At 42.2% G+C, this 19,699-nt stretch overlaps 3 protein-coding genes and 1 long non-coding RNA gene across 5 annotated transcripts in view; 2 read left to right on the top strand and 2 right to left on the bottom strand.

The window, feature by feature from the left end:
* The first annotated feature begins 224 nt into the window (after nt 1-224).
* Nucleotides 225-5,701, top strand: LOC139576832 (coxsackievirus and adenovirus receptor homolog). The gene is made up of 8 exons (XM_071403353.1): nt 225-350; nt 800-891; nt 1,369-1,538; nt 1,779-1,980; nt 2,537-2,689; nt 2,825-2,947; nt 3,063-3,201; nt 3,322-5,701. The coding sequence occupies exons 2-8, from the start codon at nt 810-812 to the stop codon at nt 3,560-3,562; spliced, it is 1,110 nt and encodes a 369-aa protein (XP_071259454.1). The 5' UTR covers nt 225-350; nt 800-809; the 3' UTR covers nt 3,563-5,701.
* On the bottom strand, nt 2,949-3,415 carry LOC139576833 (uncharacterized). The gene is made up of 2 exons (XR_011675181.1): nt 3,280-3,415; nt 2,949-3,171 (listed from the first exon to the last, which is right to left on the bottom strand). It is a non-coding gene; the product is annotated as an uncharacterized lncRNA (long non-coding RNA).
* A 2,521-nt stretch (nt 5,702-8,222) lies between the features above and the next one.
* On the top strand, nt 8,223-9,257 carry tas2r202 (taste receptor, type 2, member 202). Its single transcript, XM_071400264.1, has one exon. It carries the CDS (start codon nt 8,280-8,282, stop codon nt 9,255-9,257), a length of 978 nt encoding a protein of 325 aa, XP_071256365.1. The 5' UTR covers nt 8,223-8,279.
* A 2,659-nt stretch (nt 9,258-11,916) lies between these two features.
* Nucleotides 11,917-19,699, bottom strand: part of LOC139576830 (dedicator of cytokinesis protein 5-like) — a 56,925-nt gene continuing 49,142 nt past the window's right edge. The window contains exons 45-51 of one of the 2 annotated variants that reach the window (XM_071403351.1): nt 17,775-17,858; nt 17,537-17,674; nt 17,141-17,316; nt 16,700-16,850; nt 16,422-16,575; nt 16,090-16,208; nt 11,917-15,993 (exon numbers count right to left, since the gene is read on the bottom strand). In XM_071403351.1, the coding sequence (XP_071259452.1) occupies nt 15,889-15,993; nt 16,090-16,208; nt 16,422-16,575; nt 16,700-16,850; nt 17,141-17,316; nt 17,537-17,674; nt 17,775-17,858 (927 nt within the window). In that variant the 3' untranslated portion in view covers nt 11,917-15,888. The remainder of the gene's footprint in view (nt 15,994-16,089; nt 16,209-16,421; nt 16,576-16,699; nt 16,851-17,140; nt 17,317-17,536; nt 17,675-17,774; nt 17,859-19,699) is intronic. The other variant, XM_071403352.1, reaches the window with a different exon arrangement.

Raw genomic sequence — 19,699 nt, 5'->3', positions numbered from 1 at the left:
GGGTACAGGGTTAGTTGGTAGGGCAATTTCTTATTCACTTTTCCCATCCTTTTTTTCCTCCCCTTTCTGTGTCACAAAATGTTATGAATTCACACTCCCAAAACAGTAGGCTGATACACAGCACACACAATAGGTGGTGGCATGCACCTCTAACGTATGTTCGCGTACCGCCATAATACCGTAGAAGAAGAAGCAGAGGAAGGACTGTATGCAAATAGAGAGGGTGTGACCTGAGGTTACAGTTTCAGGTGAGAGCAACTGAAGGGAAGGGAAGCAAAGGTTTTGTGCTGTTTCAGTCTGTCAGGACTCTTGGAAACGACTTTACCTTTGGAATATTGCTGATCAGAAAGGTAATTTGTATTAATTAATTGTTTGATTGTTGTCTTGAATACTGTTAAAATATTTTAAATATGAGCTGATATAATCGAGTGTTAAATATACAAATTCCTCACTCAGCAACAGCCATTAAGTTGGAGAGGGGGATAATTAACACTTATGTAAAAATACAGTTGGTTATATTGTAGAGTATATGTCCTCTTGTAGTATTTCCTCCCCTAGTCTTGGACAGAATGGACATATGCCATTCTGTCCAGGGTTATCTATCCCCCTCAGAAAGAGTGCCCCTCAGAAAGAGTGAGCATATTTTATCGTTGTAGTTTCAGTGCATGATAAAGACTACATATCTGTTAGCTGAGTAATGTTTCCTCCATAAAACTAGATTAAAATCACAATGAGGAAGTACACATTCAAACAATTCAGTTAATAATTGTAATCATATTTCTCTTGATGTGCCATACAGGTTTACCAATATGGTCACTATGCGAAAGTGCCTTACATACTCAAGACTACAGTTGGCTGTGATGTTTGTGCTAACAGTTTATCTCAACACAGGTGAGTTGTCAAATAAATCAGGGTTTCCTAACCTAGTCTCCCCATGCTATCCATTATGTTGGGCCCTTCTAGCCTACACTGCACAAGACCACATTTCAGTTGAATTCATATCAAGGTTTTTCTGTCCATTTATCTTTGTCAGGGGATGTAAAATGTGCCTGTGTGACAGGCATTGACTGTACATTCCTACGCAACAGGTTTATTTTGCTCAATGTAAACAGTAGTGGGGTGGAGCCCAGACAGTGTCCCAGGTCATAACAACGTCAGTTTCTGCTGCATCCAATAGCCAGTGTCTGTCCTACATGTACCTGCATGTTGGATATATCAAATTTATCAGAAATGCATTTACACTTCTGTGAACTGCTAATGCAGTTTTTCCCCATTTAGAAGTTGTCATTTTAGTCTGTCCCTGCCTGAGGGACTCCACGTTCTTTGTAAGTGTCAAACCTGAATGTGTTTTTTTCTCTGAACCCTCAGATGTCATAGAGGGTATTAAGATAACATCCACAGGGCCTCAGACCATTCAGAAAGCCCAGGGGGAGACAGTCACGCTGGGGTGCACCTTCATCTCTGACCCCTCTGACATAGGAGAACTGGACATTGAGTGGTTGCACGTCCGTCCAGACATGACCCAGAAAGACCAGCTGGTGAGACTACAGAGCAGGGCACAGAGGGGATCCTTGATATGGATAACTTATGGGGAGGGTTTGGAGATGAAACATGCATTATCAAATGAATATGTTAGTCTTAACATCCACTCATATAATTTAGGTCAGACTAGTCTTGGAGATCTTATTCTCACTGTTTCAGTAAAAAAACGTTTTCTGAATATGTGTTATCAATACTTGTGTTGTGTAGTTTTTGTCATCGAACTGACTCTCTCTTAGATCTTATCTTATTCAGGAGGGAAAACATTGCATTATGGGGACCCCAGCTTGTCTACCAGGGTGGACTTCACAGGAACCCCTACACGGGGAGACGCATCCGTCTCCATCTCTGCAGTGAAGGACTCAGACACAGCCACCTACCAGTGCAAAGTCAAGAAAGTGCCGGGTGTCGACATGCGAAAAGTCACTCTGGCAGTGAAGGGTGAGGAAGGCCGCCCCTCCCAGACTGGTTTCTGTTTTACCAGTTTCATCATTCCACTGTCCTGTGTCCCCTGTTTTTAAATTTGCTCTCTCACTGAGATGGAATGTTAACACCCTGTTAACGCCTTGTTATCTCCGATACTTCCATCCAGCAGCCACACCTCTTTCATTTGTTCCTATCAATATACCCAATTTCCTCTGGTGGAAATACACTGAGAAGAAATCAACAAGTTACACAATGGCCCATTTTGCTATTGGTTGCAAAAATGCATATGTACAGTACAGGGGCGCAACTTTGGTTTTAGAAGCGGGGGAAACATAAATTATATATATTTTTTTGTCCAGTCAGATAAATACACCAAACAGCCTATCCGACCACTCGGAGGTGTCCGCATGGTCCTAAAGCACACCTTTGCTTCGTTTTGTATCACATTCCAATGATAAAACTGGGGGGGGGACAAAAATGCAATGTCCCCAGTGAAAGTTGCACCCCTGGTACAGTACATCAAAGGAAATCTTTCCAAAGACACTGTTTTACCTCTATTCTCTTGCACCAGTCCCTCCATCAATGCCTAAGTGCTGGGTTGAAGGTGGCGAGGAGAAGGGGAGCGATGTCTCCCTCCAATGCAAATCCTCCGTGGGATCCATCCCCGTCAACTATGTCTGGACTAGAGAGAGTGGAGGGGCCATCCCGCCCACAGCAACACAAAGTAGGAACCAAGAACCAAAGCCTCTAGATAAGACATGGCACACATAACCATAGATCTACTGTACTGTACATGTTGATATACTGAGGTGAGGTGTGGCTTGTAGCTGGCAGTGATTGTCTTTGTGTTTTTGTTTAGACTCTCAGACTGGAGAGCTGAAGATAAGAAATCACTCAGAGACCTACATGGGAAACTATCTTTGTGTGGTGTCGAATCCTGTTGGCAAAGAGCAGTGTAAATATACCCTGAACGCATACAACCGTAAGTTTAAAACCACAAATCTCTTTAATCCTTTTAATTGGGAGAAAGAAAGTGAGAACGGTGCATATGTGTGGACCTATTCCTTGGAACCTGTCTGAATATCAGGACCTTTCAGCTTCCAACAAGGCAGGGACCATAGTGGGTGCTGTAATTGGTGGCCTGCTACTGTTGCTCCTCCTCCTGCTTCTCATCTGGCTTCTGGTCTGCTGCTGCCACAAGCGTCGCTATGAGAAGGAGGTTGCCCATGAAATCAGGTATGAAATATGACATTCCATACATTCCAAGAATTACATGCTGCAGCAGACAAACTGGAAAATGAATTGAACTCCTACCTTTCTGTGCTTCTCCTCCGTGGCCCTACCCCTGCCCTCCAGGGAGGATGCCCCAGCCCCAGAGAGTCGCCCCGCCAGCAGGAACTCCAGCTTCCGCTCGGTCCTAGGCTACCGCTCCCACCCCGGGGTGGTCTACAGCTCCGTAAGAAAGGGCCAGCCCAAGAGGACAGAATCAGGCCACAGCAGCATCTACACAGACAGGAGCAAAGGCACGCCCGCACCCAGTGGGCAGCAGGCCCCTCCTCTGTTGAAATATGACAGCAGTTATGGCTACCCTGTGTAACAATGATTTGGGTTGGGATAAGAAACCTCATTGCATTTTTGAAGTGTCAGTTTTAGGTCATTTTACCAAACTTCAGTATAAACAGCTATCACATGCAGGCATAGACCGCCACAGATGAGGTGTCATAATACCCATAAAACCTGGCGGTCAAACAGAGAAATGGTTCCAATTGTTTTCCTCCATTTTTCCCATAGGGGATTTTAGAAACACTTAAAATAAGGTCTGTGTTTTGTGTAGGCTTACCCTGGCGCGACGTTTTGATAAGCATTTAAATCTCTCTCGGACAAGTGGACTTTTATCAAAATATTTGGCTCTATTTTCTCTGTTTGAAAATGCTAATTTGCATCAAAAGTAGACATCATGCAAGACTACAAATCAGTGCAAGCTCCTGACACCTTTGCTAACAGGTAATGTGTCAATTTTAAAACTTGCACAAGACAGTTCACAGAATTGTCAGTTTAAAGTAATTTTTTCAATTCTACATTTAGCTAACATGTAGATAGTTAATCGAGAGATTCTTACCTTTGCCTCGATTCGGCCGTTTTGTTCAGATCATCATGGTATTTGTAGTTCTTTATGATAGCCACATACAGGCAAATATATTGATAAAAGTCACCTTGTCCAAGAGACATTTACACGGTTATCAAAATGTCACGCCAGGGTAAGCCTACACGAAACACAGCCCTTATTTGAAGTGTTTCTAAAATCCCCTATGGGAACAATGGAGGAAAAACGATTGGAACCATTTCCCTGTTTGACCGCTAGTTTTTATGGGTATTAAGATTCATACTGTGGTACTCTATTAAAGGATATGTTTTATGTATACTCTCGTTCCCAGCCAGAGCATGTGAGGGGAGTTGAGCGGTTGGAAATCCAGACAGGGAGCCTAAGAAGGAACGAAAATGAATTATTTAGGCTAAATAATTTCAATTATTTCAAGGCTATAGTCAAAAAATACATAGTGAAGCATTTGCGAGTGCGACACAATAGGCTGGTAGGGACATAAAGAGCAACCTTTTGTTGTATTAAATCGTTGTAGTCTATTAATTGCACATATAGGCGGTGACTTACTTAGAATTAAATACAAAATATACCAAAAAATGACCTATTAATGCCTTTCAATTTTTTGAAATACAAGTTTGGCCAGTCTGTGGCTTCAGGCTCATGCATGGTGCATAGAGAGCCAGCCAGCAGCGGAGAATACCCTCCCCACACTTGCAGAGCTACTGGGGATGCTAAACACCCCTTAGGCCACTCTTGCTGGGCAATAGGTAGGCCTAAAGGTTTTTAGGCAAAATAACCCAATCAAAACGGAAAGCTGCTTGAATGTGGGAATATGCCAGGCCTATTGGGCCAAAATCAATTATGGCCTGTTGTATAGATAATAGAACAAAAATACACTTAAGGTTTAAGAGATCAGATTTTTTGTTTAGAAATACTTTGCTACAATGACACAGTTATCTACCCACCTCGTTCCTTTCTTTTAGCATGTGCATGTAGTAAGTACACAATCATACTTTCAGAATACGTGTCTTTTCAGATTCCACAATGATTATTTAGTTGTGGACACTATATCACCGCACTCCCTCTCTTGCTCTTGGTCCTCGTCTTGGTAAGTCACCTTTATTAAGCGCCTGTGTGTTTCATCAGTTACTTTTTGAAAATATTTAGCGAACTCCATGATAGTAGCTATAGTCAGCAGCACACAAGTAGGCTGCAAATGCATGCTGGGCCGGGCATGCCCTGAGCTTGTGAAGTGAGTGCTACTGGCCTGAGCTCGTGAAGTGAGAGCGAAATTGGAGCCGGAGCAAAGCCCTACGCTCTAGCCTTTGGGAATCACGCTCCAGTCGAATTGGGAACGCTCTGCTCACATACTCTGTTCCCAGCCACTTCTACCCGAAGCTTAGCCTGGGGACTATTGGTGCAATAGTGCAATGGATAATATTTTAGTCACGTGTAGCTAAAATCAGGATTTTGCAAATGAGAAAAAAGGTTATATTTAAAGTGTATGTATGCAGTGAGTGTCAGATGTATGTTTTAAAAAAAATCTATGTATGTTTTAATTTGCCCAGGAGACAAGTAACTAAAATGTTTGTCATCGTTTCTATAATTTCACAATAAAGCACTTTCTTTTCTTTTTTTTTTACTAAGAACTTGTTTATCAAACATGTGATTAATCTGTGTCACCAACTGAAAAAAGCAAATGACCCCACCCTCAACACGCCAAGCCAAATTCACGAGGGAACTCATTTTGACTAGTGATGCTGCAGATTTGAATGACAGACTTTCGTTGGAAATCTTTTTTTTAATGATGAGATGGAATAACATTGTGTGCCAGTCAGATATGTGAATATGATATTGATTTTGGTAGAAAACAAGAGTATGAAGCAGACTGGCTTCAGAAGTAGAGGAGAAAATCTTGCAGAAAGTCTATGATCAAAGGAATTTTTCTATCTATGTAGAAGTAATGTGGAATGTCTGCAAGGATCTCTGGGTGTCAAACTCATTCCACGGAGGGCCGCATGTCTGCGGATTTTCATTCCTTCCTTGTATTTGATTGATTAATTAAGTTGACAAATTAGTAAGGAACTCCAATCACCTGATTGTCTAGGTCTTAATTGAAAGGAAAACCCATAAACCAGCAGACACTAGGCCCACCATGACATCCCTGCCATAGAGCATAATATTGGATCTACTGCCCCGTTCAAAACAACTGGAAACTCTGAAAAATATGAGGTCAAATCATGACGTCAGTGATCTTCAGGTCAGAAATCGGAGCTCTAGAAAGAGGCCCCGAGTTGGATTGACCGTTGAAATCGATTTGTCCCAGTCTGAGCTCGTTTTTTTTTCTCAAGTTGGTTTGAACGCACTGAAGTCGGATGTCTAAGATTTCCAAGTTCTGAGCTCCCAGTAGTTTTGAACGCAGCATTAGTATAGCAGGGGTGTCAAACTCATTCCGTGGAGGGCCTAGTGTCTGCAGGTTTTTGTTTTTTCCTTTCAATTATGCCGGAGACAACCAATTGAGACCTTAATTAGTGACCTTAATTAGTGACCTTAATTCATCAATCAAGGACAAGGAACGAGCAAAAACCCGCAGACATTTGGCACTGTGGAATGAGTTTGACACCTGTGACTTAGACTCCTCTATCTATACTGAACAAAAATATAAACGCAACATGTACAGTGTTTCATTAGCTGAAATAAAAAATCCAAGGAATTTTTCAGACGCACAAAAAGCTTATTTCTCTCAAATGTTGTGCACACATTTGTTGACATCCCTGTTAGTCGGCATTTCTTCTTTGCCAAGATAATCCATCCACCTGACAAGTGTGGCATATCAAGAAGCTGATTAAACAGCATGATCATTACACAGGTGCACATTGTGCTGGGGACAATAAAAAAACTCCTGATTTGCTGGGCCTGGCTCCCCAGTGGGTGGGCCCGTGCCCACCCATGGCTGCGCTCCTGCCCAGTCATGTGAAATCCATAGATTAGGGCATAATTAATTTATTTCAATTGACGGATTTCCTTATATAAACAGTAACTCAGTAAAATCGTTGAAATTGTTGCATGTTGCGTTTATATTTTTATTCAGTATAGATTCAAGCCTGCCACAAATAAATAAGCATGTTTTCATTGTGCTCTTGCCAAGCAGAAGGCTTTATTGCTTTACAAGGTTTACCCTGTAAAGCAGAGCTGTTCAATGTCGATCCTGGAGGGCCAAAACACTTCTGGTTTTCATACTCTCCTTCTAATCAGGGACTGATTCAAACAAGGGACACCAGGTGAGTGGAATTAACTACCAGGTACTGAAGCATTTCGGCTCTCCAGGACCAGAATTGAACAGCCCTGCTATAAAGTGATGAATTAACACAGAATTTGAAGGTGAGCCAAAGGCAGGTTGCCCCCTTTATGATACGTAAATTGACCTTGTGGGACAATGTGTAAATCTGTGGCCATAGCTCCAGGAAGTACATTTGCATGGACATTGGACCTCCTGCCTGAGAGGTTTTGTTCAGTATCTGTGGTTTGGCAAACCTGTCATGCTGCAGTACTTCTCGTACAGTAATTCCACCGGATATACACACATCTTCACCCCAGGCCCATGGAAATACCCTGCCACCACTGCCTTTTGCCATCCCCACCATGCAAATACTATTGTGAATAGAGTTTGATGCTTCTCTATAAATTCCAATCAGGCTACTCTGAAATCAAAGGGTCTGTGCCTCAACTTACGATGCCGTTCTCAGTCAACATCTTCAGGCAACTTCTAAAAGCCAACCTTTTGACCTTTTAAAAAATATATATTTTCATCTTCAATGCTAAGATTTTGAATCAGACAACCTATTTCAAGTTAGTAACCAAGATAACCAACGCAAAGGGATCTTTTTCTGAGGTAAAGCTGCATCCAAAATAACCACACTCAACATGGTGTAATTGCTTACCTTACCCTTGTGGACTTTAAAATGTTTTTCAGTTAATTTTCTATTTGTACATTTCTTCTACAGAGAACAGAAACCTCCTGGCTATGTGTTGGGCTGATTCAAATGAAGAAAACCCTTGACTGTCTGTGTTAAGTGAAGAATTTGAAAGTAAATGCCATATTAAAAAAGCTTGCAAAATATGGTATTGAAACATTCGAGCACTACCTCCCCCTCAATCTCGAACGCACCTTAAAAATTAGCTGGTGGACGTTGTTTAAAGAACCACCAGCACCATGCAAGGAGCTAATAAGGTGGCTATCTGGGTCATAACTGGCCTGGTGGCCGTCCTCACCATGTTCTTCAACCTGTTCATCTTCCTGATGAGCCTGAAGAGCTATAAGCAGAACAAACACTGGACCCCCTGTGAGACCATCATCACAGCCCTGTCCCTGGCCAATGGAGCTCACCAGCTGCTCTGCTATCTCTGGATGACCATGACCGAAATAGACAAAGACTGCCGACTGGAAGAGCTGTTCTACTCCATAATGATATTGACAGTGTTCAGCCTCAAGTTCACCATCATGTGGACCACCTCCTTCCTGACCTTCTACTACAGCACCAAGCTAGTGATCGAGCCCATCCACTGCTACACCAAGATCCAGGAGGCCATCCTGAAGCACGTCACCACTGTGGTCCTGGTCATCCCTATGTGTGGTCTCAGCACGTGTCTGCCCATGCTGACTGTCCTCGTCCCTGAGAACAATACATCGGAAAACAAGGACTGCGGTTCCATCATCCCTAATGACACCCCTGGCATGATCTATAACACTGTTTATCTAGTCATCTCTAACATCCTACCGGGAGTTCTGATGGTAAAGTGTTGCATTTCCATCTCTGTTCACCTGGGCATCCATCTCCAGCACATGAAGGCCAGTAGCAATGGTTCCCACGCACCCAAGCTGGGCTCTGAGATGCGGGTGATACGCATGACCCTCGCCCTGGTGGTTGTTTTCCTCTGTTTCATGGTGGTTGATCTATATGCGTACTATCAGGTGACGGTGAAGAAAGAGAATGCTATTCTGCTCTCTTTTCTCTTCACCTCCATCTATACCACTTTCAGTGCCTTGGTTCTTATCTACGGTAAGAAGACATTCTGGAAGGTTCTCCTCCACTCTTACAATGTTGGCCTGGATGAGTTTCCCTGTCTGTCCTGCCTAAAGGTGCCAGAGACCAAACGCAAACCCAGCTCTGCTCACACAGTCAAACACTGAGTCAGACCAGGGTAGCCACAATGGCCTTGGGTACATTCATTTAACATGTTGCGGTGAGCATTCTGGCACAAACATGGTCACCGTGCATCACCCAGGTGGGTGACCCACATTGATGGTGATGAGGTGAGTTTCCCCCTGCTATGTAAAGCATTTTGAGTATCTCTGTTAGAAGAAAAGCGCTATATAAATCCAATTAATCATTTGCATGATTATGTTTGGATAGTATGGATTTAGAGTCATCTGCTTGTATGACCACTTAACTTCATCATTAGGTTCCATGTGTTAACAGGGCTAACAGCCCTGTCTCTGTTGTTTAATGTTCTTCTCAATATAATTAAGAATATATTTCAATGTGGTGTAGTTATTAATTCATGAATAACCTATGTCTTTTGCCATTATAGATATTGATTAAAAGATGTACAGTCCATATTAATATCATGGCTACTCATTATAGGGCTTTGCCATAGCCTACAATAAATGCCTCTATTTCGCCTTTGTTTCTCTCATCTCAATAGCTGATATCCAGTGTCAGTTTCTATCTTTTTCAGCTGAGAGCATAGCGAATGGGATTCTTATGGTTCTGTATATTCCTTTGACATCTATACCAAGGTCATTACTAGATAACAACCAAACAAGACACTCTACCAATCAAACTGCATTTGGAAAGGGTGGTTAATATTTGCTGAAAATCTATACGATGTGATGTATAGTGGTTGCATACACATTCTGTATAATCTCTGCTCACAAACCATCTAGAATATTAAGGAAAATATGCAGGGGTGGAAAGCATACTGAAATGAAATATCCTACTCCAGTAGAAGTACTGTTACTTTAAATACATTTTACTCAAGTAGATATAAAATTACTGGTGTAAAAAAAACTACTCAAGTAAAGGTAAAAAGTAGCCCATTTAAAAAGTACTCCGACTGAAAGTAATTGAGTTACTACTTTATATAAAAACCTTAATAATTAGCTACTTTCGCTAAGGTTACTTGAAAGTTGTTACACATGATCTTTGCCATGCATTAAATTGAAAAGGAAGAGAGGAACTTCATGTATGAACATGGTCCCGTGTGGCTCAGTTGGTAGAGCATGGTGCTTACAACGCCAGGGTTGTGGGTTCATTCCCCACGGGGGGACCAGGATGAATATGTATGAACATTCCAATTTGTAAGTCGCTCTGGATAAGAGCGTCTGCTAAATGACTTAAATGTAAATGTACAGAAGGAATTTATGAGTTGCTACAAGGTAAAAAATGAAGGATTTGTAAAAAGAATATACTATTAACATTTGAAAATAAATTAAACATTCAAAGCAATTAAAATGTATTGATAAAACCAAAGTACATAAACAATGAAGTTGCCAGACTTCAATATACTCCATAAATAAACATGTCTAATCCTTCACCTATTCAATCCCTCTTTCACCCCTCTGATACTTGTTACATGTCCATAGGACCGGCCGACATTCACTGACTCACCCACACACTCTTTCCCTCACTCACTCAGGGGTGGAAGAGTACTGAAATATCCTACTCAAGTAGAAGTACTGTTACTTTAATGAAATTTTACTCAAGTAGAAGTTAAATTACATACTTTGAAAACAAGAGTAGTTGTAATTAGTTACTTTACACCTCTTAAAATATGTGAAAACCATCCGTCCTATTTCGGCAACACTGACAATAAATACCCCACCGCTACATTCCCTCTAGCACCATCTAGTGAAGTCTAATACGGAGATACACAGGGGCATTTATTATCAGTCAGCTGCACTCAAGTCTACTTATGTCTGTCAATGGCATGTGGTCAGGAATGTTGTTTATGTCCAAGAAGATATGGGTAAATGTTGACGGTAAAAACCCGGCCCAGCTAAACTCGTCCATGGATGAGCACACATCACAGGCCAGCCTGGAAGCATCCCTACAGTAGTCTGTGGCCATGTGACGAAGGGACTGCAGGGAGAGTGATATCCTGTCCCCCAGTATCTGACAGGAAGGAACAGGCCATTAGCAGACCAGATTAACATGTAGCTAAATATCACACAGGCCCTACTGCAATAAACTACGCAATAAACCTCTCTCCCCAGCCCAGCCCACACTACTGTACAGAAACAAACTGCTTTCACATATGGGGAACATTATTGTGTTTTACTTAAGTCCACTTCAACATATACGCTAATGCTACGTAAAAAAATAAATGTTCTTCTCAATATAGAATATACAAATAAAGCATGAATATAACTGAAACAGAATCATATGTATAACATGCATAACCGATGGTATCACAATGAAATTACTGACAGACATAAATTCTCTCACTATTTACTGGAAAGAAAATTAGGCTTTGTGTGACAGAGTGAAAACGATCTCATTGTCAAACCATCTCAGCAGACGCTGAGGCCCTACATTATCATCGCATTTATCACAATTATTGATCAAAGAAGCTATAATGATGTCCCGCCTAGTGCCTATTATGTCCTTGATAAGAGATATAAGGGATGATAAAGGCAATAGATGAGTATAGGATAATGATTCTAAGAACTTCTGCTGACAGGTTAGAGGCTGAGAGTTTAGCCTTCTGTAACAATACTTCCTTCATTTCAACTGAACATTTTACCTCATCAGCATACATATTATAACAAACACAAGTCACCAAACAAATAACATTTATTAAATTATTTATTTCTGTTTGGTCGGCTTTACAAGTTTTATTGGTCAAAAATGTATATTACATCTTCATGCTAGTACATAGCTATAAATCTCTTTACAAATATCTGTTCTGATCATTGTTAGAAAAACTCATACAAAAAGGTTAGTTCCCTTCGAAAATAAAAGATTCATTCTTGCACTATATAAATCAAACCTGTAATTTCTGAAGTACATCACATGCATGGATGAGCAATTCAGCAGACAAAAGGGAGCATTGCATAAAAAAATAAGACTGAATTTAAAAAAAGTATAGAATGTATATATTGATATGTATAAAGAATGTATAAAGTTTAAATGTTCACTGTTGAAAGTAGACAATATGTAAATTACCAGGTTTCTATCTGTCTAACTCAAATTGGTTGATGAGTGCATAACAATTAAATTTAAACCTTTATCACTGAAATAATTCAATTAAACAATGAATCAATAAAAGCCTCAAATGAAACTAGTAAATGCACCAGGACTTGGAAAGAAAAAACACATCAACTCTAAACAGATTATTGAGTTTGGACCTGGTAGCGGTTTTCACCACCTACATCCGACCAGCGGTGGAATATGCTGCTCCAGTGTGGCATTCGGGGCTAACCAAGAGACACCATTGAGAGGGTCCAGAGAAGAGCAGTACAGATCATCATGGGCAGACTACACCTCCTACTCCGATACATGTACCAATCTGGACCTACCATCACTCTACAGACGCAGGGAGTCTCAAGATCCTTCGCAATCCGATCCCTACCACCATATGCTCTAAACGGTCGTCTGTTAGTGTACACCTGACCCACTCCACAACTTAACTGATCCACTGCAGGACTGAGTGTCTCCGTTGCAGCGCCATCCCAGCCATTGTTCGCCTGCTTAACAGTTGATGATGAACATTATTTGTACATTTTTCATTGCCTACATCTGTTTTTTATTGTGTTTTAGTTAGTATTGACAATTTTTATTTTCAAATGTAAGTTGTACTCACATTCAGCATGTTGCTGCCATTTGTACAATGTTCTGTTGAAAAAACTGTACAAAAAACATTCTCTCTCTCTCTACCATAAATGAGAACTTGCTTCAACGAAATAGATTAAGCTGATTTGTATAGAAAGCAAGAGGTCAGGATACAAAGTAGTTTGTTCTTAAAAATAAAATAAAAAGATATACAATAAAATCAAATTGACATTAATTCAATCCAGTGCATGTCTCTAAAGAATGTGATATCATTGAGGTACTTGCATATCTTAGTGTGCTTACATCACAGAATTATGTAAGATCCCTACCTATATGTACATACTGTATCTACCTCAACTACCTCATGCCCCTGCACATCAACTCCGTACTGGTACCCTGTGTATATGGTCAAATTATCGTTACTCATTGTGTATTTATTCCTTGTGTTATTATTTTTCTATTATTTCTCTTTTTTTCTCTCTGCATTGTTGGGAAGGCTCCGTAAGTAAGCATTTCCCAGTTGTTAACAAAGCATGGGACAAATTACATTTGATTTGATTTAATGCATAGCTACACAGTATTATGAGTCAGTCAAGGTTATTCAATTTGACTTTATCTTAGGCAAATACTACTGATTCTATGATTTGGGGAAAATGCCATTTTGATTAAAATCTCAGTTCCTTCAAAAAGGACTACTATGCATGTACTATGTACTGTGACCATGACGGGGTAATTAGAACCAAAACGTCAAGGGGCGGCATTTACTGTCATTTCAGGTCAGTGCTGACGCAACCATAGATGTAAACTATATAATCAACAACAACAGAATCAAAGCCTGTGCATGCTGAAACCAGTTGTGAATCACATACCACACATTCCCTGCCCTTGATCAGTAATAGTGATTCTAATGAAAAGGTTTTCACCTAGCTATATCACATAATAAAACATTAAAATGCAGTCATTGCCTGTGCTTTTTTGTGAAGAATGCACCGGAAATTATGAACAGTTCAGTGTGATTCTAACACATAATGACAAAAGACAAAATTGAAGCTTTGGTCATTCCCTTACCTAGCAGTGATATAAAATATATACAACAACATTTCAAAGTCCCTTGGGAAATGTGTTAAGGTCACCGTTATTACTACTTTTTCAGAAATACAGTTGAAGTCGGAAGTTTACATACACCTTGGCCAAATACATTTAAACTCCGTTTTTCACAATTCCTGACATTTAATCCTAGTAAAGATTTCCTGTCTTAGGTCAGTTAGGATCACCACTTTATTTTAAGAATGTGAAATGTCAGAATAATAGTAGAGAGAATGATTTATTTCAGCTTTTATCCATATTCCCAGTGGGTCAGAAGTTTCCATATACTCAATTAGTATTTGGTAGCATTTCCTTTAAATTGTTTAACTTGGGTCAAACGTTTCGGGTAGCCTTCCACAAGCTTCCCACAATAAGTTGGGTGAATTTTGGCCCATTCCTCCTGACAGAGCTGGTGTAACTGAGTCAGGTTTGTAGGCCTCCTTGCTCGAACAAGCTTTTTCAGTTCTGCCCACAAATTTTCTATGGGATTGAAGTCAGGGCTTTGTGATGGCCACTCCAATACGTTGTCCTTAAGCCATTTTGCAACAACTTTGGAAGTATGCTTGTGGTCATTGTCCATTTGGAAGAACCATTTGCAACCAAGCTTTAACTTCCTGACTTGAGATGTTATTTCAATATATCCACATAATTTTCCTACCACATGATGCCATCTATTTTGTGAAGTGCACCAGTCTCTCCTGCAGCAAAGTACCCCCACAACATGATGCTGCCACCCCCGTGCTTCACGGTTAGGATGGTGTTCTTTGGCTTGCAAGCCTCCCCCCTTTTCCTCCAAACATAACGATGGTCATTATGGCCAAACAGTTCTATTTTTGTTTCATCAGACCAGAGGACATTTCTCCAAAAAGTACGATCTTTGTCCCCATGTGCAGTTGCAAACCGTAGTCTGGCTTTTTTATGGTGGTTTTGTAGCAGTGGCTTCTTCCTTGCTGAGTGGCCTTTCAGGTTATGTCGATATAAGACTCGTTTTACCGTGAATATAGATACTTTTGTACCTGTTTCCTCCAGCATCTTCACAATGTCCTTTTCTGTTGTTCTGGGACTGATTTGCACTTTTCGCACCAAAGGACGTTCATCTCTAGGAGACAGAACGCGTCTCCTTCCTGAGCGAACTGACGGCTGCGTGGTCCCATGGTGTTTATACTTGCGTACCATTGTTTGTACAGATGAACGTGGTACCTTCAGGCGTTTGGAAAATGTTCCCAAAGATGAACCAGACTTGTGGAGGTCTATAATTCTTTTTCTGAGGTCTTGGCTGATTTCTTTTGATTTTCCCATGATGTCAAGCAAAGAGGCACTGAGTTTGAAGGTAGGCCTTGAAATACATTCACAGGTACACCTCCAATTGATTCAAATGATGTCAATTAGCCTATCAGAAGCTTCTAAAGCCATGACATAATTTTCTGGAATTTTCCAAGCTGTTTAAAGGCACAGTCAACGTAGTGTATGCAAACTTCTGACCCACTGGAATTGTGATACAGTGAATTATAAGTGAAATAATCTGTCTGTAAACAATTGTTGGAAAAATTACTTGTGTCATGCACAAAGTAGATGTCCTAACCGACTTGCCAAAACTATAGTTTGTTAACAAGAAATTTGTGGAGTGGTTGAAAAACGAGTTTTAATGACTCCAACCTAAGTGTATGTAAACTTCTGACTTCAACTGTATGCTTGTTTCTTAGATATTCACAGGGCACATACACCACAAGAACCAGTTGGTTGGTTCTTACTTGTCGTAAGTATCAGCAATATAAATTGTTGACATGTAATTCTGAAGTACATAACAGGTATTAGTACTGGTCCTGTACTAGTTCTGTAATAATAAAGTGCTACAGTACCACAAAATAAAGCAAGCCATCCCAGGCAGCAGGTGGAGGATCCTCACTGAGGACTGTGCTCGTAGGAGCCGGGGAACATAGACTTCCTGGTCTTAGGAGGAGGTGGAGGGGGCTTGCTTTCAATTTTCTGAGGCAGAGGAGGAAGGAACTATGGAGAGACCAGGGTAAAAAATAAACTTGTAAAATAATCTGTTTCACAATGTGCATTTTACAAAAAATATAGATGTTTTCAGTCTAGCGGTACCTCAGAGGAGTTTTGGGAGAGGTCAAACATCTCGTGGGGATGTTTTTTTGGTGGCATGGGTGGGGGTGTCCCAGGAGTGTCAGTGATGGCATCATTATCTTCAAGGAGAGATGAATAACCTGCAGAGAGAGAGAGTGACAAAACACACATATTTTAGGCAGCATGACATGTAAAACTGTGTGTGTACGAGGCATGGATCCAATACAGGGTTGATCTCTATGCCTGTGCAGTTGACTTTTTCTGTGTTCAGGGTGAACCGGTATGTATCTCTAAAAGGTTGTTTGGGATAGGCTGCTTTGAAGGTATCCTTTGTGCGTAGTTAAGCTACGTACTGGAGCTGCGAGGAGTGTGAGGAGAGGCTGGCAGGGGGCTGAGAGGGTTGCCAAGGCTGAGCTGAGAAGAGACGCCCTGGAACAGAGACAGGGTCATGCGACGGTCCCCAAACTGTAGACTTTTGGGTCTCTGCTGCTTCTCTGGAAGGGTCTGCTAAGGAATAGAGTACAAAGATACAGCCCTCCTTGAAATCAGTCAAGTACATGGGTAATTACTTACATTCTCAAATTACACCTTTGTTGCCTTTGTTTATGAGCCCAAAAACCGTTTAAGTTACCTCATCTATGTCTGGCTGTCTCTCCACCAAAACCTGTGACTTGCTCACACTCCATTCTTTTCTGTTCTTTCGGCCGATCCGGTTGTCATCTTCCGAGCGGGACAACATCGAGGCCCGGCGATCATTGGCAGTGGCACGGGACAACAGTGAACTGATGATGGATATCAGGACAGATAGAGAAAGAGAGAGTGGGAGAAATGGGGGGTGGGGGGGTGTACAGTTAGAGGGATTCATTGGCATGTGCAAGACTTCAGATAATGTCACACTGTGAAATGTGGAAAAGCACAGACAAATAATCCTTACAAACATAGCAACACAAATTGACCACCAGAGCAGCACAAAGAGAGAAACACAGCTAGGGAGAAGGGAGGAGGAGGGGGACTGTCTACTGAGAGGAGGAGGGAGAAGGAAGGAGGAAAGAGGAGGAGGTGAAGGACTGACTCCTGTGAGGAGGAGCGCCGTGAGGGTCCATCAGAGGAGGCGGAGCCGCTGGAGAGGCCTGAGGAGGTGGTGGAGATGATGGAGACAGTGGACATGCGGCGCAGGGTGGAGGACAGGATGTAGGGAATCACTACTGAGCCCACGCGACTCTTCTTCCTCTCAGTCAGAGAGCAGGGCTGGGACACACAAATGGGATTAAACATCATCAGGAAACTTGGCAGGGGATGAGTGGATTGACAGGCAAAACACTAGCAGCAATGGAGTGCCTAAAGAAAGATTTATATAATGTACACTCTGCTTTGAATGAGGGGAGTTTAATAGGGAGGCAGTCAGAGGAGCCAATAGCTAAAGTTGCCACCCTCTAACATTAAATTGAGTTTGCTGCTGGCAACTGACCAGGGTTATGACGCCGTAATGCTTCTCCACTCTCTCCCGCAGGTCAGAGAAACAGGTGAGCAGGCGATTGTGTAAGGGCTTCAGCTGCTCCGTGGATTTCTCCCCGTGGATCCGGATCCCATCAGCCAGGAGAGGGATCTGAGGGGAGAGGAGGAGGGAGGAGCCTCTGTTCTTACGGCATGTACTGCATGTCTAAGGTCAGGTTTAATAACAAGTGGAGAATGAGGATATACTGTACCTGGAGGGCAATAAGATGTTTGAGGACCTCAATGCTCTCAAGGTCCTCTGGGTGTTCATCTATGTAGGTGTCAGTGAAGAACGCCTTCAGAGAAAGAAAGGGGGTGGAATAAAAACATTTTTTACTGGGACATATGGTCATATGGTCACAATAAATAGTAGCTACCATAACAGAGCTGCCGCTTTCAAGGAGGCTTTTAAGAAATCCCCCTATGCCCTCCGACGAACCATCAAACAGGCAAAGCGTCAGTACAGGACTAAGAACGAATCGTACTACACCGGCTCTGATGCTCGTCGGATGTGGCAGGGCTTGCAAACTATTACAGACTACAAAGGGAAGCTCAGCCGAGAGCTGCCCAGTGACACAAGCCTACCAGATAAGCTAAACTACTTATATGCTCGCTTCGAGGCAAATAACACTGAAATATGCATGAGAGCGCTAGCTGTTCCCGGAAGGTCTATGTGATCACGCTCTCCGCTGCCGATGTAAGACCTTTAAACAGTTCAACATTCACAAGGCCGCAGGGCCAGATGGATCACCAGGACGTGTACTGCGAGCACGCGCTGACCAACTGAAGTGTCTTCACTGACATTTTCAACCTATCACTGACCGAGTCTGTAATACCAACATGTTTTAAGCAGACCACCATAGTCCCTGTGCCTAAGAACACTAAGGTAACCTGCCTAAATGACTACCGACCTGTAGCACTCACGTCTGTAGCCATGAAGTGCTTTGAAAGGCTGGTCATGGTTCACATCAACACCATTATCCCAGAAACCGTAGGCCCACTCCAATTTGCATACCACACTAACAGATCCACAGATGATGCAATCTCTATTGCACTCCACACTGCCCTTTCCCACCTGGACAAAAGGAACACCTATGTGAGAATGCTATTCATTGACTACAGCTCAGCATTTAACACCATAGTGCCCTCAAAGCTCATCAATAAGCTAAGGATCCTGGGACTAAACACCTCCCTTTGCAACTGGATCCTGGACTTCCTGACGGGCCACCCCCAGGTGGTGAGGGTAGGGAACAACACATCCGCCACACTAATCCTCAACACAGGGGTTCCTCAGGGGTGCGTGCTCAGTCCACTCCTGTACTCCCTGTTCACTCATGACTGCACGGCCAGGCAAGACTCCAACACTATCATTAAGTTTGCCGATGACATAACAGTGGTAGGCCTGATCACCGACAACGACGAGACAGCCTATAGGGAGGGGGTCAGAGACCTGGCCGTGTGGTGCCAAGACAACAACCTCTCCCTCAACGTGATCAAGACAAAGGAGATGATTGTGGACTACAGGAAAAAGAGGACTGAGCACACCCCCATTCTCATCGACGGGGCTGTAGTGGAGCAGGTTGAGAGCTTCAAGTTCCTTGGTGTCCAAATCAACAACAAACTAACATGGTCCAAGCACACCAAGACAGTCGTGAAGAGGGCATGACAAAACCTATTCCCCCTCAGGAGACTGAAAGGTGCGTACGGCCCAGTACATCACTGGGCCCAAGCTTCCTGCCAACCAGGACCTCTATACCAGGCGGTGTCAGAGGAAGGCCCTAAAAATTGTCGAAGAAACCAGCCACCCTAGTCAAAGACTGTTCTCTCTGCTACCGCACGGCAAGCGGTACCGGAGCGCCAAGTCTAGGTCCAAGAGGCTTCTAAACAGCTTCTACCCTCAAGCAATAAGACTCCTGAACATCTAATCAAATGGCTATCCAGACTATTTGCATAGCCACCCCTTTTACACTGCTGCTACTCTCTGTTGTTATCATCTATGCATAGTCACTTTAAGAATTCTACCTACATGTACATATTACCTCAATTACCTCGACTGCTCTTTAATTACTTGTTACTTTTATTTCTTATTCTTATTTTTTTATATGCTTTGTTGGTTCGGGGCTCGTAAGTAAGCATT

The sequence above is a fragment of the Salvelinus alpinus genome, chromosome 5, assembly GCF_045679555.1.
Source record: "Salvelinus alpinus chromosome 5, SLU_Salpinus.1, whole genome shotgun sequence".
Taxonomy (NCBI): domain Eukaryota; kingdom Metazoa; phylum Chordata; class Actinopteri; order Salmoniformes; family Salmonidae; genus Salvelinus; species Salvelinus alpinus.
Note: the sequence above shows the minus strand (reverse complement) of the source record. Positions and strands in the feature narration are given on the sequence as shown.

Excerpts from the sequence above, each read along its gene's own strand:
- LOC139576832 (XM_071403353.1), top strand. The coding sequence starts at position 810 with ATGGTCACTATGCGAAAGTGCCTTACATACTCAAGACTACAGTTGGCT. Across the intron at positions 1,539-1,778 it reads TGACCCAGAAAGACCAGCTG|ATCTTATCTTATTCAGGAGG; the intron begins GTGAGACTACAG and ends ACTCTCTCTTAG. Across the intron at positions 1,981-2,536 it reads AGTCACTCTGGCAGTGAAGG|TCCCTCCATCAATGCCTAAG; the intron begins GTGAGGAAGGCC and ends CTCTTGCACCAG.
- tas2r202 (XM_071400264.1), top strand. The coding sequence starts at position 8,280 with ATGCAAGGAGCTAATAAGGTGGCTATCTGGGTCATAACTGGCCTGGTG.